This window comes from Xenopus laevis, chromosome 2S (genome assembly GCF_017654675.1).
Source record: "Xenopus laevis strain J_2021 chromosome 2S, Xenopus_laevis_v10.1, whole genome shotgun sequence".
NCBI lineage: Eukaryota > Metazoa > Chordata > Amphibia > Anura > Pipidae > Xenopus > Xenopus laevis.
The window spans coordinates 33847727-33866723 of record NC_054374.1 but is presented as its reverse complement, the minus strand read 5'-3'; the positions used below and the strand labels follow the sequence as shown (position 1 = coordinate 33866723).

Sequence of the window (18997 nt, the reverse complement as noted above, 5' to 3'; positions counted from 1 at the left end):
CTAGAGGTGAAGGCTGATGGAATGGGCAAGTGTTTGGGCCGTTGGAGTGGGCTAGGGACAGTAGCCGATGTTATGGGCTAGAGATAAAGGCCGATGGAATGGGCCAGTGTTTGGGCCGTTGGAGTGGGCTAGAGACAATAGCCGATGTTAAGGGCTAGGGTGAAGGCCGATGGAATGGGCCAGTGTTGGGGCCAGTGGAGTGGGCTAGAGACAGTAGCCGGTGTTATGGGCTAGAAGTAAAGGCCGATGGAATGGGCTAGTGTTGGGGCCGGTGGTGAGGGCCAGAGACAGCAGCCGATGTTAAGGGCTAGAGGTGAAGGCCGATGGAATGGGCCAGTGTTTGGGCCGGTGGAGTGGGCTAGAGACAGTAGCCGATGTTATGGGCTAGAAGTAAAGGCCGATGGAATGGGCCAGTGTTGGGGCCAGTGGAGTGGGCTAGAGACAGTAGCCGGTGTTATGGGCTAGAAGTAAAGGCCGATGGAATGGGCTAGTGTTGGGGCCGGTGGTGAGGGCCAGAGACAGCAGCCGATGTTAAGGGCTAGAGGTGAAGGCCAATGGAATGGGCCAGTGTTTGGGCCGGTGGAGTGGGCTAGAGACAGTAGCCGATGTTATGGGCTAGAAGTAAAGGCCGATGGAATGGGCAAGTGTTGGGGCCGGTGGAGTGGGCTAGAGACAGTAGCCGATGTTATGGCTAGAGATTAAGGCCGATGGAATGGCCAGTGTTGGGGCCGGTGGTGAGGGCCAGAGACAGCAGCCGATGTTAAGGGCTAGAGGTGAAGGCTGATGGAATGGGCAAGTGTTTGGGCCGTTGGAGTGGGCTAGGGACAGTAGCCGATGTTATGGGCTAGAGATAAAGGCCGATGGAATGGGCCAGTGTTTGGGCCGTTGGAGTGGGCTAGAGACAATAGCCGATGTTAAGGGCTAGGGTGAAGGCCGATGGAATGGGCCAGTGTTGGGGCCAGTGGAGTGGGCTAGAGACAGTAGCCGGTGTTATGGGCTAGAAGTAAAGGCCGATGGAATGGGCTAGTGTTGGGGCCGGTGGTGAGGGCCAGAGACAGCAGCCGATGTTAAGGGCTAGAGGTGAAGGCCGATGGAATGGGCCAGTGTTTGGGCCGGTGGAGTGGGCTAGAGACAGTAGCCGATGTTATGGGCTAGAAGTAAAGGCCGATGGAATGGGCAAGTGTTGGGGCCGGTGGAGTGGGCTAGAGACAGTAGCCGATGTTATGGCTAGAGATTAAGGCCGATGGAATGGCCAGTGTTGGGGCCGGTGGTGAGGGCCAGAGACAGCAGCCGATGTTAAGGGCTAGAGGTGAAGGCCGATGGAATGGGCCAGTGTTTGGGCCGTTGGAGTGGGCTAGAGACAGTAGCCGATGTTATGGGCTAGAGATAAAGGCCGATGGAATGGGCCAGTGTTTGGGCCGTTGGAGTGGGCTAGAGACAGTAGCTGATGTTAAGGGCTAGAAATAAGGGCCGATGGAATGGGCCAGTGTTGGGGCTGGTGGTGAGGGCCAGAGACAGCAGCCGATGTTAAGGGCTAGAGGTAAAGGCCGATGGAATGGGCTAGTGTTTGGGCCGTTGGAGTGGGCTAGAGACAGTAGCCGATGTTATGGGCTAGAAGTAAAGGCAAGTGATGGAAAAGGCCGATGTAATGGGCCAGAGACAGTAGCCATTGGAAAAGGCTAGAGGCAGATTGAAAGAACAAGTGTTAGTAACAACGAAGAGTCAAAAATAAGCGTTAGGGAAAAGTGACAAAGGCCAGAGACTGAAGATGTTAAAGGCCACTGATAGAGCCAAAGGACGATGGTTACTGCAGGTGTGATGGAAAAGGCCAAGGGGTGTTGACGACATCAAGAGGCAGGTTATGATAAACTGGGACTAAGACTGAAACTGGCGGAGGGGGCCAAGGGGTGTTGATGACATCAAGAGGGAGGTTATGAGAAATTGGGACTATGACTGGAAACTGGCGGAGGTCTAATAACAGGACCAAGAAAAGGATGGAGATTATAAGGAACTGATGGAAAAGGCCGTTGGTAGAAGCCGACATGAGGCCAATATGTTAAGGGCCAATTATAGATCCAAAGGACGATGGTTACTGCAGGTGTGATGGAAAAGGCCAAGGGGTGTTGACAACATCAAGAGGCAGGTTATGAGAAATTGGGACTATGACTGGAACTGGCGGAGGTCTAATAACAGGACCAAGGAAAGGATGGAGATTATGAGGAACTGATGGAAAAGGCTGTTGGTAGAAGCCGACATGAGGCCAATATGCAGTGTAAGGCTGGACGCAGAAGCCAAAAGGACAAATGGAGACGGATGGTATGGAGAGTTGATGGCCATTGGTTGGGCCTGAGAATGGCAGAGATTACTGGATGTCCAACAATGGCTTGGGGTGCTCCAACTCGGATGACGGGTGAGGCATTCTGAAGACTCCAAGAATGACAGCGGCTCTTCAATTGTTTGGTCGAAATCCACCGATGGCACCTGCAGTAAAGCAAAATATTTAGCTTATTTTTCAGTCACAATAAAATAACTTCATAATACTGAACATCTGCTGACGTTGCAGTGAAATTAATATTACAGTAACAAATGTAACGTAAACTGGACACCACTAGTAATTACTCTAATACAAAATATTAAAGGACAAGGAAAGGCAAAAAAATAAAATCCCATTTTTACTTTCTTTAATGAAAAAGAAACCTATCTCCAATATACTTTAATTAAAAAATATGTACCGTTTTTATAAGAAACCTGACTGTATGCAGTGAAATTCTCCCTTCATTTAATGCTGTGGATAGGAATTGTCAGACGGTCCCTAACTGCTGAGCAGGGAAACAATCATACTTGTGAACAGCAGTTGGAGCCCCCTGCCTTACTTCTCAGCCATGCAGAATTCAAGCAGCTTTGTTTATGACGATCCCTAAGCAGCCCAGACCATACTGAGCATGTGCAGGGTCAGGGTTAGACAAAGTTACAAGATGACAGCCCCCTGTAGCCGACTTTGAAAGCATAAATCATTTGTTTGATTAGGCTTTGTGGTGCAGTAAGTTCATGTTTATGTTTAGTATACAAAATACAGCATTTCTAGCCTTCTATTTTAGAATTTCCTTGTCCTTTAAATGTCTCAATCAATAAAATCAATAAATACTGCATTTCTTATTATTGGAGCAGGATAACTGAGTTTTTCAAAGGGTCAATTCTAGCCTAGCCTAGCCCTGTCCATATTATCTGCTTGTACCGATCTATAGTATGGAAAGAAGATATTTTTACCCATTTACTAGTTTTAGTTAAAGGTGCACCTCCTTGTGGAATTGTATTATTCCGTAATTGAAATGTTTGGTGTTTCTGGAATTTTTTTTCTCTATTAAAGCTGGGAGATACTAGAAGGACATTTGAGCCTCTAGATAAGAAGTTACTTGAAACCTAAGAGAATGTTGAGAATGCTAGCGGTGATTGTCATTGAGAGGATGCTTTTGAGTGCCCCAGTGAATAAACCAGAGTTGGGAGGGTAATGGCCGAATTACAGGCTTATCTCTGCACCTGCTGCCTCCCAACATTTCTGGGGCTTTCCTATAATTCCAGGCTTGTTAGGGACAATTGGCCCTAACTGATTCTGACAAACAGTTCCCAGATGTTCATCACTTACTTTGCCAAATGAACCAATCCCAAGCAATGCAGGGATCTGACACGTGCAGACTGCAACATGGAGAGGAACTTCTTCTTGGTGGGGCCTCTTCTGCTCACTTCCTGCTTCTAGAGAAAAAGGCAGACATATAAAAAGAATTAAAGTAGTTATTAGAAAACACAGAAAACACTGGGAAAATGTTTCCTTTGTGCATATTGCCAATTATTTAATATGAGATTGTACTTAGCTTTCCACATAAGTACATATTACAAAATCTATACTGGTTAGCTTATGAGAGATAATTTGATAGAAGTATATCATTTATCAGTAAGCATATAAATATAAGTGTGTACGTGTATAAAATCTATATAAAATAGATAATAGATATTTATCTATAATAAATAGATAAAAGAATGGAGCTGCAGGCCAAGTGCTAAACTCCACTAACTCCAAAGTCACTTCTAATATCTTTAAAAATGTTAGTACAGGTATGTAATCCGTTATCCGGAAACCCATTATCCAATTCAGAAGAAAAGATTTATCTGGAACCCATCAGGTCCCATTCTGGATAGCAGGTCCCATACCTGTACAGGGTACATAATACAGGCATGGAATCCATTATTTAGAAACCCATTATCCAGAAAGCTCTAAATTATGCGAAAGCTATCCCTTATAGACTCCATTTAAATCAAATAATTCTAAATTTTAAAAATGATTTCCTTTTTCTCTTTAATAACACAATAAAAAGTCATTGATGGCGTAATTGGCCAGCTTAAATATTTTGCAATATATGGACAAACAATTCCTGTTTTGTTTAAAGGTTAAGGCATTTTTTAGTAGCTGAATGCACAATATGGCTCAATGTCTTAAATATATTGATAATGGCTTGAGTCCAGAGGACCTCTTGTATTTGTCTATATGTATTTTGTGGTCACAGCATCATTGCACCCCTGCTTAATGGATTAAAAATTAGTGGTGAGCACAACTTTCCCTTTTTTGGTAAGAAAGAGCAGTGAAAGGGAGGGCAGTGAAACTATATGACTACAGATATGGGACCTGTTATACAGAATGCTCAGGACCTGGGGTTTTCCAGATAATGGATCTTTCTGTAATTAGAAATGGAAAATGTTCAATATATTATTTTATGGTTTGAAGTCTTTTGACTAGAAAAAAGCCACACAGCAACCAAAGCAATGTGTTGAGATGGTTCAGTATCCCTGTAAGTAAGTTTTAATACAAACAGAAGTCAGTTGGAAACACTGCAGACAGGCAGCTATAGATACAAACTGACATACATATTGACCAGAGAAACTTGTAGGACCAAAGATTGAAAGACATCTAGTTAGATTGATAGACAGACAGACAAATTAGGCCGATCTATAAATTTTCTTTAAATAGGTTTAGCCCCCCCCCCAGGCTTTCATTAAAATCCACATTACAAACTGTGCTGTTTACCCATAAATACATAATAGCAGCATCCCAGCTTCATTTAAAATGACTTGTTTTTAATTACCCTCTGTATTGCGTTCCTCATCTTTTCGTGGTCTTTTTCTTCCCTTCTTTTCTTTCTTCTTTTCTTTTTTCATATTATCCTCCTCCTTGATGTCGTCACTGCACTGATGTTTCACCTTTTTCTTCCTTTTTCTCCCACTTTCCTTTTCAGCGCTGATGTCCATCTTTCTCTTCACCGTGATGGTATCCCCCTTCTCCTTTTCCATCTCTGCCTTAGTAGCAGCAAAAAGTTGATGATTTTCCTCACTCCTTATTGGAGGAGTACTCTTCTCCATCGCTGGAGGCAATTTATCTCCCATAATTGGGGAATTCACTTTCCAGAAGGAAAAAAAAACGCAAGATGCACGCTGGTCTGAGTCAAACCATGTACTGAGACCAACTGTCACTAACTGTACAAGACTGAGCTGTGACCAACTGTAACAACTATACGGTCACATGTGCAGCCTTGTATCATGGCAAGTCTGATATAAATCATCAGCATCAACAAGAAATAAAATTATTAATGGCGATTTCTTTCTGTGTTTCGTGTACAGATTGTAGTTAAATATTGCCTTTAGCTGATATTCAGCCTTTAAAACATATATTAAAACATATATTAATTGGCTGGGGCTTAAAAGTTCCCTGCTTTCTCATTAGAGCTCCTGAGTTAAGCGTAAGTACAACATGGTCTTACTACTCAGCAGGACCGCCATCAGAAATCGCAGGGCCCCATACGACAAAATTCCTGGGCCCCCTGGGCTGCGACCCACCGCAAGCCCCACCTACAGGTCCGCCCTCCCCACCACACAGTAAAAAAACAAAAAAAATATTGGTGGCTAGGGTTCCCACATGTTAATAAAAAATAAAAAGATATTGGTGGTCAGGCCCCCCATAAAAAACATTTGTGGCCAGGCTCCCCCCCATTAAAAAATAGATACTAAAGGGAGTGCTGGCTTGGAAACTATTGGTGTATGCAAAAATTACCGTGCACCCCTCCCTATTCTATATTGCCTTGGAGTGCGAATACTCATTGGAGAATTATATATATATATATATCTATATCTATATATATATATATATATCTATATATATATAGATTATAGATATATATATAGATATATCAGGAAGAAAGCTTGCACTCTCAGGTCTTAGCAGAAAAAAAAGTGTTTATTTAGAAAACAAAAATCGGACTAACGTTTCGGCAAACACTCAAGCCTTTATCATATATATATTTCTGCTGGGGCTGCTATTTAGTCCCTGTCCGGCCCTTAAACGGCCATGCCTTCCCGAAGTCAGCAGCTCTCAGGAAGATGGGGGGCCCGGCTAATCAAGTAAGTCTGGCGTGGGCGGGCCCCCTACAACTCTCCCCCCTGATGGCTGCCCTGTACATATGTATATATTCATTCTCATGCTCTTTGTTCAGACCCTTGTAATTAATTACAGGTCCTTTCAGACTTTCAGTGCTCCATAAATATACTGCACTGTACTGTTACTTTATTCCCTGTATCCCCTAGGGGAAAATGCCTCATTGTATAAGGAGAATAGGAGTTACAAGGGTTTCCATGACCATATAAAGCAGGTACTTTTATTTAGGAACTTCCAATGACTTAATATCCTTTGCATTGGGATTCCATTATTTCATATAATATATACTTTAAAGAGTTGTGTCTTGATCAGAAAGGAATCTGGAAGTTACCGTTCTTATAATGATAGAATAAAGGGAACGTCGTTTTTTTAACACACTGGGCCAGTTACTGTATTCCTTGTATCCTCTACAGGAAAATACCACATTGTATAATGAGAATAGGGGTTATGAGAGCTTCTATGACCATATAAAGCAGGAGTCTTAAAGGCAAGTACTTTTATTTAGGCCAGGAATGCCCAAATAAATTAAGCTGGCCACAAAGATAAAGTCGTACAAAACAAAAGTTCTTCTGAATTTCGGACCGTGTGTGGATCGTCCCGAGATTTTTTCGTACTGTGGCGATTGGTCGTTTAGTCAATCAGTCAGGGTAGAAGCTGTCTGTCAGCTAACGAGAATATCTCTGCATGTATTGCGACTGTCACTGCTATTTGTCATCATAACTTTCGTCTGATTGCCGTCACGGCCAGTATATTGTCTGATTTGTACTTTTATTATTTTATTGAATCTGAATGGTTATTGTAGGTCAGAAGAGTGCGACAATCGATCCTTCATCGGATACAAGACTAAAATCTGCACGTCTTTAAGCTTATGCTTAGCATTGGGATTACATTTCATATAATACACATCTGTGATAAAAAATTATGTTTATTTCACTGTTCTTATTTACTGAAAAGCAGTTGTGTAGATGAGCAGTAGGCTATTGTTTGGCTAGAGGCAGGCCCGGACTGGCAATCTGTGGGTTCTGGCAAATGCCAGAGGGGCTGCTACAAGGACCCATAGAAAGTCAGTATTTAGTGGGGCTGGTGGGGGCTGATTGGGCCTCTGTGCACCTGAAATGCCAGGGCCTATTTTAATTCTCAGTCCGGACCTGGCTAGAGGCTGGATAAAGAGAGAGAGCTGATTGAGGCCCTGCTGAAAAGGAAAAGAGCTGATTAGTACAGGGTCGGACTGGGGCCCACCGGGCTGCTGTAGCAGGGACTACCCCTCCAGGTCCCATGCCGAGCCGGCCCCACATCTCCGTTTCCCCTGTCGAACAGGGCTCCTACACATGCGCACACGTTGTATTTGCCACGACCTGCCCAATAAAGGGAGGTCGCGGCATGGAGATCCAACTGGTTGATTCTGCAGGGATTGGATATTGGCCCGGCCGGCCCAGTCCGACCCTGTTGCTATCAGCCGCTCAACACACGACAGCCCTCACCACAATCCAGAAGTTCAGCCGTGCGCTACTTGCTGCTGCCGGCACATGTGCACGGATGAGATTGCATCACGCCAGGAAGTGGGACAGTTACGTGTAGTCGTGTCACGCTGACGCATGACACGCAGCAAGATCCGTCCAGCCAGCTGCCATTTCCGGTGAGGTGACCGGGTGCCCTCCACTACTGCAGGACCTCCGGTGCCATTTGCCAGGCTGAGTGCAGAGTGAAGGGCAGGTGGGTGGGCTGTCAAGTGGGTGGGCCTGGAGCTAGTGGGGACAGTGGTACAACTCACACAGTGGCTGGCACATGATGCATTGCGCCACCAATGAAATTACAGGGCCTAGGGCCCACCAATGTCGGCTCCTATGATTGTGTCAGATCGACATGAAACGCGCAAGCCTTGAGATTGTCCAATAAAGTATTTTCCATTTTATTACTTTTGGTCTGACCTGGTAATATGGTTCCCAGTGTGCCATATGCCCTTTATTTTGTGTTGCTAAACGAACAGAGTTAAGAGCCCGGGCCAGAGTTAGAGGTAGAAGAGGTATGTACCTAGGGTCCAGCACCCCCCACCACAACCACTGGGTAAATAGTAAAATAATACAACTTGTTTCTAAGAAATATACATTCCTATTGTAAATTAATTATCCCCCACTATAAATATGTGGTTTTACTGTTTATGGCAGGTGAGTGGTAAAGTACAAAGCACACTTGCTGTAGAAAGCAAAGGTCAGTGCTAGTTCTGTGGGTATCTAACAATTATTAGCTAGAGTTAATCGACTAGCAACAAATCATTTCTTGTTACATTATTTTCTAGCTCTAAAGCTGTGCTACCTTGTGTTTTAGAGCACCATTGTTAGGTGTAATATTACTGCTTGTTGTTGAGAATGTGCACAATTTCTGGGTCGGTAAGGCATCGTAAAAGTCAGAATATCACTTTCCTCTTTATTCTAAGATGACTAGGGTTCAGATAGCTTTATAGCATTACTATATTTCCGGTGTGGAAATTATACTTATAATAACTATTAAAGTATAAAAAGTAATTGGTCAGAACATTAATGTTCAAAAGTACAGATTCATCCAGAAATGTCCATGTGTGTTTTTTTTTGCAATATTCACCAAGGTAGATTCTATCAGATTCAATACATTGACAATATCAAAATATTCTGTTCATTAAACTTTACATTCATAAAATAATCCTCCATTCGCAGCAATTCCAGTTTTGCAAACTATAGCATTTAATATGGGGAAATTTCATCCTACACCTTCTGTAGCTCTTCCCAAATGTGCAACTGACCTTTTTCTCTGACTTTAGTCGGACACTATGGGGCAAATTCACTAAAGGGCAAAGTGATTAAGCTGGTGAAAAATCGCTAGTGAAGGAGATAGACTCTTAACACTACTTCGCACTCTAACGCCAAGCGAATTTTTGCTCTGGCGAATGGACGTAACTACACAAATTCACTAAGATGCAGATAATACTGAACGTTACTTATTGCGCCTGACATGCTTTCGCCACCTCAGACCAGTCAAAGTGCAATAGAGTAGATAGGACTGCCTCAAGAAAAATTTTTAAGTCCCAAAAAACACTGGCGACTTTCAGTTTTTTAGGGTGATAGGCTGCAAAAGAGCGTCATTTTTTTAGGGTACCCAGCTTCCTCCCTACATTCCCTAACATATGGCACATAAACTATACACTGGCCTCATGTGTAGGGTAATATAACAACTCTATTTTACTTTATTAAGGTTCCCTGGGCTTGTGTAGTGTAATTTATTTCCTGCAACATATATTTAAATTTAAGTTTCCGCCGTATGCAAATTAGCCAACGATATGCACCTTCGCTTTGCTTGCTGAATTAACGCTAGTGAAAATCTACCATCGTTCAGCACCCTGGAAGCAACTTCACATTTTAGTGAATTAGCGCTGTGCTGGTGAATTTTCGCCTGGCGATGTTAGCGAAGCCGTCGCTGGCGAATTTTCAGAGGGTAGCGAATTTGCCCCTATCTCTTGATAGTGTTGTGGTCTGGTGATTGTGCTGACCAGCCCATCAAATACAGTATCTGGTCTAACTGTTTCTTCCCAAATAGGTTTTGCATAAATAAGAATTGTTGTCCTGTTTCTTGGTGAGAGCAGACCATAATATGACATTGTAAAAAAAATCCACGTGGGAAAACCTGGGGTTTTCCGGATAAAGGGTCTTTCCTTAATTTGGATCTTCATTTTCATACTAGAAAATCATTTAAACATTATATAACACAAATAGGCTGGTTTTGCTTCCAATAAGGATTAATTAATTATATCGTAGTTTGGAGCTAGTACAATTAACTGTTTTATTATTACTGAGAAACAGGAAATCATTTTTAAAAATGTGGATTATTTGATTGTCATGGAGCCTTTCCGTAAATCGGCTCTTTCTGGATAACTGGTTCCCGAATAACGGATCCTATACCTGTACAGAAACCAGTTAATAATTTTCTGGAGAAATTTGCTTTTCTTTTGTGTTCATTCCATTTCTACAGTTTTTAAATACTTATAAAGAAGAAGAGAATATAAAGAACAGATATCTTTTTCTAAGTATAAAATATGTAAACTAGTGTGTTACAAGCTATATTTCTGCTTGCAAAGGATGATTATAACTCTACTATAGAGATAACTCAAGGGGTAGCCATTTCAAATGTCTGAACATGTGTTTGGTTATAAAATAAGGCCTTACGATAGATAAAGGTGTTGACAGTTCATTACCGATATTCAGTAATATTGCAGAAAGATAAACATTATGCACAGTAGTACCAGACCAATCAGATATACAGTACATTAAGGTTAGATTTCTAGTGGAGGGTACTCCGGAATAGTTATATCTGAATTGTTTTTAAATAGTGTTGTTTTTATGTTTTCTGTCACATTATAGTACATTTTATCTCTAATGTTAGTGATGGGTCCCCGATGGTTCAGCCACAATTTACACATTTTGATAATATCACTTAATATGGCCCTACTGTCTAAATGGGTGAATAGTGTGAAGATGGGCTAATTGGTGGTGTATGGGTTTAATGTGGGACTACACTCGCTATGGGGATGTTTGTTTTATATCATCTATTTGATGCTGAGATGTCAATGGTTGAATTTAACTTGGTCCCTTGCTATTGGGCACAAGGAATCAGCAATTTGAATAGCTCTTACTAGTTAGTAGGATAATCAATAATGTTATACTGTTAAATTGATAGAGGGTGCGTGCTACATGGTTTATTGATTGATTTTTTTCTACTAATGATAGATAAGAAATTGGCTGCTTCCTGAGCTAGACGTGGGTCAGATGGGTTTTATAGGTTTAATTGAGGAATTGAATATTAAAGATGTATATCTAACAGTGATATGAATATCTGTATTTCTTAGTATTTCTTAGTATTTCTTAATGTTTAGTATTGATGTATTTTGAGTTATGCTATTGGATGCATTGTGATGATGACAAGGATGACATGTCAGCCAATTAACTTTTCCCACCATCATGGGTATTTAATGCATTTTTCATTGTTTGTTGTTACTTTGAGAAAGGCCTCGGAGAGGCCGAAACGTTAGTTTTTTGTTAATAAAACATTATTTAATTTTTAAGTCCTGAGAGTGCGGACCTTTTTACTGAATATATATATATATATATATATATATATATATATATATATATATATATATATATATATATATATATATATATATATATATATATTTATATATATATATTTATATATATTTATGTATAGGAGCAGGAGCTGATGTTACCAGCTGTTTCCATTTTTACAAACCCATACGGGATATTCCGTAAATCTTTTTCCATTCTTGATTCTTTATTTTTTTTTTTTTAATCTGTTTGCAGAAGGCATTTCCCTACGGTTGTGCCTAATTGCTGCATTTAAATTTCACTTCTTGTGCGCTATCCTGATGGTGATCCTCTGTGGATCGAAACACGTAGATGTACCTATGAAAAAATAAAGTGTATGTATATATATGTGTATATGTGTATATGTGTATATGTGTATATGTATATATATATATATATATATATATATATATATTGTGCGTTCCACCTTGGACTATATATATATATATATATATATATATATATATATATATATATATATATATATATATATATATATATATATATATATATTTAGTTATGTATAGGAGTAGGAGCTGATGTTACCAGCTGTTTCCATTTTTACAAACCCATACAGGATATTCCGTAAATCTTTTTCCATTCTTGATTGTTTCTTTTTTTGAATCTGTTAGCAGAAGGCATTTCCCTACGGTTGTGCCTAATGGCTGCATTTAAATTGCTTTACATGGTTCAGTCACTATTCAGGATAAGGATACCTTGATAGGAAGAAAGGCTTTCCATGGACTCCCATCTGTCATTGTTGTTAAACTCTTTGGATTATGATCGGTGACCATATATAGAATAGCAGTTTATATTATTTCTTTTACCAATTATTTTTTCATATATATTGCTATTCTGTAACTGTAGTAAATTAGTTTGTATATTGCATTTTTTACTGAGATTTTTCCCTATTTCCTTGTATTTCAGGGACAGATATTTGAAACCTACAATATGGCTGCCTTATGGAAGCTGCCCTGTATCTTTATTTGTGAAAATAACAGATACGGCATGGGGACCTCTGTGGAGAGAGCAGCAGCAAGCACAGACTATTACAAACGAGGAGACTACATCCCAGGTCTTCGAGTAAGTACTGATTCTACTTATAATCCCTTTCTTCTTAACTGTAACCCACTGCAAAACTGGGATGCTAGTAGTTATAATACCAGAATCACTCGCTAAACTGATACTAAAGGAAGGGGAGCTGCAGGGGTCTAGTGACTTCTTGTTATGATACTGATCTGATCAGGAGAGCTGTCATGTGGTAAGCTAAGAAACTCAGGCAGCAGCAGCCTACAAGTTACTAGAGACAGCAAAAAGCTGCTTCTGGTAACTTCAAGGGCTGAAATTAAATCAGAATTTCGCCTCTTTTAGTGAAAAAGGCACAACTGAGCAAGTAGGTTGGAATCGGCTGGCCTGTCTCAGGGTGGCACTCTGCAAAGAGTCTTCCCTGGATCTGATGATGCCTGCAAATTGAGTTGGCAGCTTATTGTCCTTGTCCTGTGCTTGGGATCTAAACAACAGTGTCCCTAATACCTGGTTGGTACTTGCTGTCAGACGAGGAATAATTGGGCTGTTCCAGTCTAAACACCACTGCCACTTGATTGGATCAGCCTGATTTATCCTACCAGATTAGTGTTCATAGTTTACTTAGGGCTGTTCATTCATCCACCGGCAGTGTAGTAAATACACTTGAGCCATTTAGGGTCTGGCCACCCGGGCAGATTCGGGGAGATTAGTTGCCAGGCGACAAATCTCCTCTTCTTCTCTGCGACTAATCTCCCCTATCTGCCTTCCGCCGACTAAAATGGAAATCACCTGAGGGCAGGCACTCTGAGCGCTTCGTTTTCCGAAGTTGCCCGAAGTTTCCTCGTGTGGCAATTATGGGCGACTTCGGAAAACAAAGCGATTCGAGTGCCTGCCCCCAGGTGAAGAAGAGGAGACTTGTCATCTGGCGACTAATCTCTATAAATCTGCCTGTGTGGCCAGACCCTTAAAGGGCAGTATATACCCCATGTTTAACATGAATTCAGAGAGTAGTGTTTGTTCTGAACATTTCTTCCTATTGTTTTATTCATAAAAAAAATAAATTGTGATTTCTTGAGCAGAGAAGTAGGGAAATTGAAGCTGCTCCAATTCAGGCCTGTAAAGTGAGCAGTTACAAACATTTAAAGCGCCTAGAATCAGAAAAGCATATTGTCAATGGCAAGAAGAGCTGAGCTCCAATTCCCCAGTAGCTAGTGATCCACATTTTATTCTGGGCTATAAAGCGTATCAATAACTAATTCTCTTCATAGGTTGATGGTATGGATGTTCTGTGTGTTCGAGAAGCCACTAAGTTTGCAGCTGATCACTGCAGATCTGGAAAGGTGGGAGATTATATCCTGGAATATTTTAACCCAGACCTTCTTTTTTTCTGTGTAGTGGTGTTTGAAACCTAATACTTTATTTTTCAGGGTCCAATTTTAATGGAGCTTCAGACTTACCGTTATCATGGACACAGCATGAGCGATCCTGGTGTAAGGTAAGAAAAATATTATTGTAGCATCTTGAGAATGTCTAGTTTCCCTCGAGTTAATGGAATTTTGCAGTCCGAGAGCATTGAGGCTAATGCTAAAACACTGTTCCCATAGCAAGGGAAGTATTGATGCTGGAATTAACATTTCAAGGCAGAGAAAAAACTAGCCCATCTGTTCTGCCCCTTTAAAACTTATGTTTTGGGTTTTTTCATTTGTATTTTGGGTAAAGTAATGTAAGTAGAAACACTGTGACATTTCTGTTCTTTTAGTCCTAATGCAATCTCTCCAATCTATTTTCCTTTATCATTTTCTCTTCCTAATTCCAGTTATCGTACCAGAGAAGAAATTCAGGAAGTAAGAAGTAAAAGTGATCCGATCACCCTTCTCAAGGACAGAATGTTAAACAACAACCTGTCTAATGTGGAGGAATTAAAGGTACTCCTTAATTGCTCTGTGTGATTGCTTCAGTCCCTTTTGAATACAGGCATGGTAACAATATCATTTCAGTCATATAATAAACTTCACAAATGCTACAATACTCGGTACTCCATAATAAAGAGGTTGTTCACCTTTAAATTACGTTTTATTTAGATGTACAAAGTGATATTCTTAGATAATATACAATTAGTTTTTATTTTTTTTAGCATGTGGTTTTTGAGTTATTTAGCTTTTTATTCAGCAGCTCTCCCGTTTGTAGTTTCCAGAATCTGGTTGTTAGGGTCCAAATTACCCTAGCAACCGTGCATTGATTGGAATAGGAGACTGGAATATGAATAGGCTACTTTGTAGCCTTAGAGACCATTTGTAAGGTCAGCTTTCAGTTAGAAAGAAATCTGGAAACTTTAAGAGGAAGAAGGCAAATAATTTAAAAAGTAGAAAAATGAAGAAATAGCCATTCTGTAACATACTAAAAGTTAACTGAAAGGTGAACCACCCTTTTAATGCTTATTTTCTTTTTCAAAGTTAAAAATTGCAATATGACGTTATTTCTTGCATTAAATGGGCGCAAGTAGCTCCTGTAAGGGAAGGGAAGAAATTGGGGAGGTGGAATGGGCAGCCCTGAATTGACTGAATTGAAGTTATTTACAGGGCTCACGTGAACCTCACAAACCAAAGGAAGTGCATCAGGCAGATGGTCAACCACATATGCATTAAGTGTGGCAATTTTATGGGTATAATTCCTTTAAGTGCCTAGCCATTCTAAATTTCTTTTCTTGCTTGTGTTCTATAAACACGCCAATGTGGCATGTGCTCAGCATTCCTTTAAAGGGCTGGTCCACCTTTAAGGTAACACTTCGTATGTTATAGAATCGGTAATTCTAAACAACTTTTCAACTGGGTATGATTTTTTCTTTTATATAGTTTTGAATTATTTGCCGCTTTCTTATTTTTCTCCTCCTCCAAATGGGGTGTCCCTGACGCCCATCAGAAAAACAAATGCTCTGTAATGCTACACATTTACTGTTATTGCCATATCTACAGAAATAAGACAAATCAACTGGACTTGCTGTGTTTTTCCTGAAGACGTCCAGTCACCCAAATTCAGAATAACTTGTACATAGGATCTTGCTTCGCTATATATCCTCTGGAATGTTGCTCCAATCAGCATAATCTGTTTATCATTATCCACAATGATGTCATTAAATCTAATGTCTGCCACATATAATGCTGTTTCGGCACCTCTCCCTGGAAGGTTTAATAACACATCAAAGCTCCAATTTTGCTAATACAATCAACACCTAATTAATGACATCATTGTGGATTATGATAAACAGATTATGCTAAAGAGAAAAGCAGGGCCGACCGGCACTTAACGGATCCACTGGTCATGCAGCTCCCTGAAGATGGGGGTCTGAGGCTGGTGCACCCGGACCACTTTCATTACTCGGTGAGTCATTTGCAATTCATTCTGGAGCACCTTGTCCTTTCCTAACTATCAAACAGCTGATTGGAGCAACATTCCAGAGGATATATAGCGAAGCAAGATCCTATGTACAAGTTATTCTGAATTGAGAAAGCCAGTTGGGTGACTGGTGAAAAGTCTTCAGGAAAAAAAAAACACAGCAAGTCCAGTTGATTTGACTTATTTCTATAGATATACCATGACCTGGTTGAATGAGAACTTTCACAAACATAATGTTATTGCTATTCAGGTCGTGTCCTATTCATTTTACAGTTTCTTTTTCAAATCAGTGCATGGTTGTTAGGATCATTTTGACCCTAGCAACCAGATTGCTGAAATTGCTGCTAAATAAATAGCTAAATAAATTAAAAACCACAAATAAAAAAAACCAATTGCAAATTGCCTTTAAATTGCCTTGGTGCATTACAACTGTACTGTACTAGGCACAGTGATTCAAACATTTAATACATTTACTTTGATACAATTCAAGGCAGCATCAAGAATAATCTAGGTCCTATTGGCAAATCACTTTATAGAGTGCATTTTGTGCTGATTCCTAAAGGAATGGAATATATTAATAATAACAACTACAATAAACAAGTAATAACCTGTACCCTCCCCCTCCCCCCCCCCCCTCTCTCTCTCTCTCTTCATATTTTCTAGGAAATTGATGTGGAAGTACGGAAAGAGATTGAGGAAGCTGCTCAGTTTGCTACCACCGACCCTGAACCTTCACTAGAAGAAATTGCCAATCACATTTATCGCAATGATCCCACGTTTGATGTCAGAGGAGCAAATCTCTGGATCAAATACAAATCCGCCAGCTAAATCTCTTCAGTCCTCCTCTGGTCAATGTTACCTGTTACTTTAAGGGCATTTTAATGGGTGCTGGGTTATGTTTACTCCTCACTGCTGGGTTGAAGACGCACTGCAATTCTTCATGTCCCACCAGTAACATCATCCACTTTAGACTTTGTTTTAATACATAAGGACTTGGCATGTGTATGGATAAGAAGAAAATGCCTTAATGTTTTCAGACCGAAAGCAGATCTGCATCCATTTTAGTTCAGTGTAATCATTAGAGAGAACTCGTGCTTCAGGAGACCCCCTTTTCTTCCATGGTTTTCTTTCTGATTCTGGCTGGGCAAAGTTCTCTTATAATGTAAGTTAGAAGCTCTGCCTTCTTCAGATGAAATGTTATATATTTATAGGATCCTGAACTTAAAGTCTTGCCATTTATACATGTGCTGAAACATTTATTATTCCGTTTCATTAAAACTGACCTCAACACAATGATTGCTTTGTATTTTTCTTAGCTCCTAATAAACGTCATCAGCAATACTTTAAGCTCCGTCTCTGATCTAACAAGTACTTGCGCCCAGGGAAAGCAGAGTTCTGTTCAGTATGATGGCTTGAAGATCTGGAACATGGAGCAAAGCACTGGAAGTGAAGGCAAGCCTTGTCCTTGATTCCTCCCATAGATCAGGCCGTAATCACAGGGCCCTGTTGTGGCCCTATAGCAATTTGTACAGAGCATAATATCAATTACAACTTTTATTTGCACTTTGCTCAGTTTTGCTCGTAGTATCATTTCCTTCTTCTTAGTACAGGTACGGGATCTGTTATTTGGAAGCCAGTTATCCAGAAAGTTCCAAATTACTGAAAGGTTGTGCCCCATAGACTCCATTATAATAAATTAATCCAAATTTTTAAAAATGATTTCCTTTTTCTCTGTAATAATAAAACAGTAGCTTGTACTTGATCCAAACTAAGATATAATTAATCCTTATTGGAGGCAAAACCAGCCTAATGTTTTTGTTTAATGTTTACATGATTTTCCAGTAGATTTAAAGGGATACTGTCATGGGAAAAAAAAACATTTTTCAAAATGAATCAGTTAATAGTGCTACTCCAGCAGAAATCTGCACTGAAATTCATTTCTCAAAAGAGCAAACAGATTTTTTTATATTCAATTTTGAAATTTATTGACATATTGTCAATTTCCCAGCTGCCCCAAGTAATGTGACTTGTGCTCTGATAAACTTCAATCACTCTTTACTGCTGTACTGCAAGTTGGAGTGATATCAACCCCCACCCTTTTTCCCCCCCAGCAGCCAAACAAAAGAACAATGGGAAGGTAACCAGATATCAGCTCCCTAACACAAGATAACAGCTGCCTGGTAGATCTAAGAACAACACTCAATAGTAAAATTCCATGTCTCACTGAGACACATTCAGTTACATTAAGAAGGAAAAACAGCAGCCTGCCAGAAAACATTTCTCTCCTAAAGTGCAGGCACAAGTCACATGACCAGGGGCAGCTGGGAAATTGACAAAATGTCTAGCCCCATGTCAGATTTCAAAATTGAATATAAAAAAAATCTGTTTGCTCTTTTGAGAAATGGATTTCAGTGCAGAATTCTGCTGGAGTAGCACTATCAACTGATTCATTTTTAAAAAAAAACATGTTTTCCGATGACAGGATCCCTTTAAGGTATGAAGATCCAAATTACGGAAAACTGAAAATCATATCATACTTACCGAGATTTTCATTTCCTGGACTGGAACATGGCAGTGGGCACACAAAGGGTTAATCCCTCCTGCTGTGAGAAAGGCACAGGAAGTGACGAATAAAAGGACTTCCCCCAGCTCTGGCGCCCATTCTTTCTGACTGATTACAATACCCCTGGGAGGGAAGCCCCTGCCCACTGCCATGTTCCAGTCCAGGAAATGAAAATCTCGGTAAGTATGATATGATTTTCAGTTTTCCTGTTCCTTTCACATGGCAGTGGGCACACAAAGGGACTTAACAAGCTAAGCATTTAGGGAGGGACAAAACAAACATAGACCAAGTACTGCAATTATACATTTATTCAGCAGTAGCCGCCTCCAAAATTGAATGCCCAAAACAGGCTAGATCCTTAGAATATGTATTAAATTTGTAATGTTTGGAAAAAGTGCAAAAAGA

The 18997-nt window shown here is 40.4% G+C and overlaps 1 protein-coding gene across 1 annotated transcript; it reads left to right on the top strand.

The window, feature by feature from the left end:
* Nucleotides 1-12480: 12480 nt before the first annotated feature.
* On the top strand, nt 12481-17322 carry LOC121400754 (pyruvate dehydrogenase E1 component subunit alpha, somatic form, mitochondrial-like; the record flags this gene model as incomplete). The annotated part of the gene is made up of 5 exons (XM_041584709.1): nt 12481-12693; nt 13905-13976; nt 14064-14131; nt 14453-14561; nt 16693-17322. Coding segments are annotated over 5 exons (627 nt in total), but the record flags the coding sequence as incomplete, so codon positions are not given.
* Between the last annotated feature and the right edge of the window lie 1675 nt (nt 17323-18997).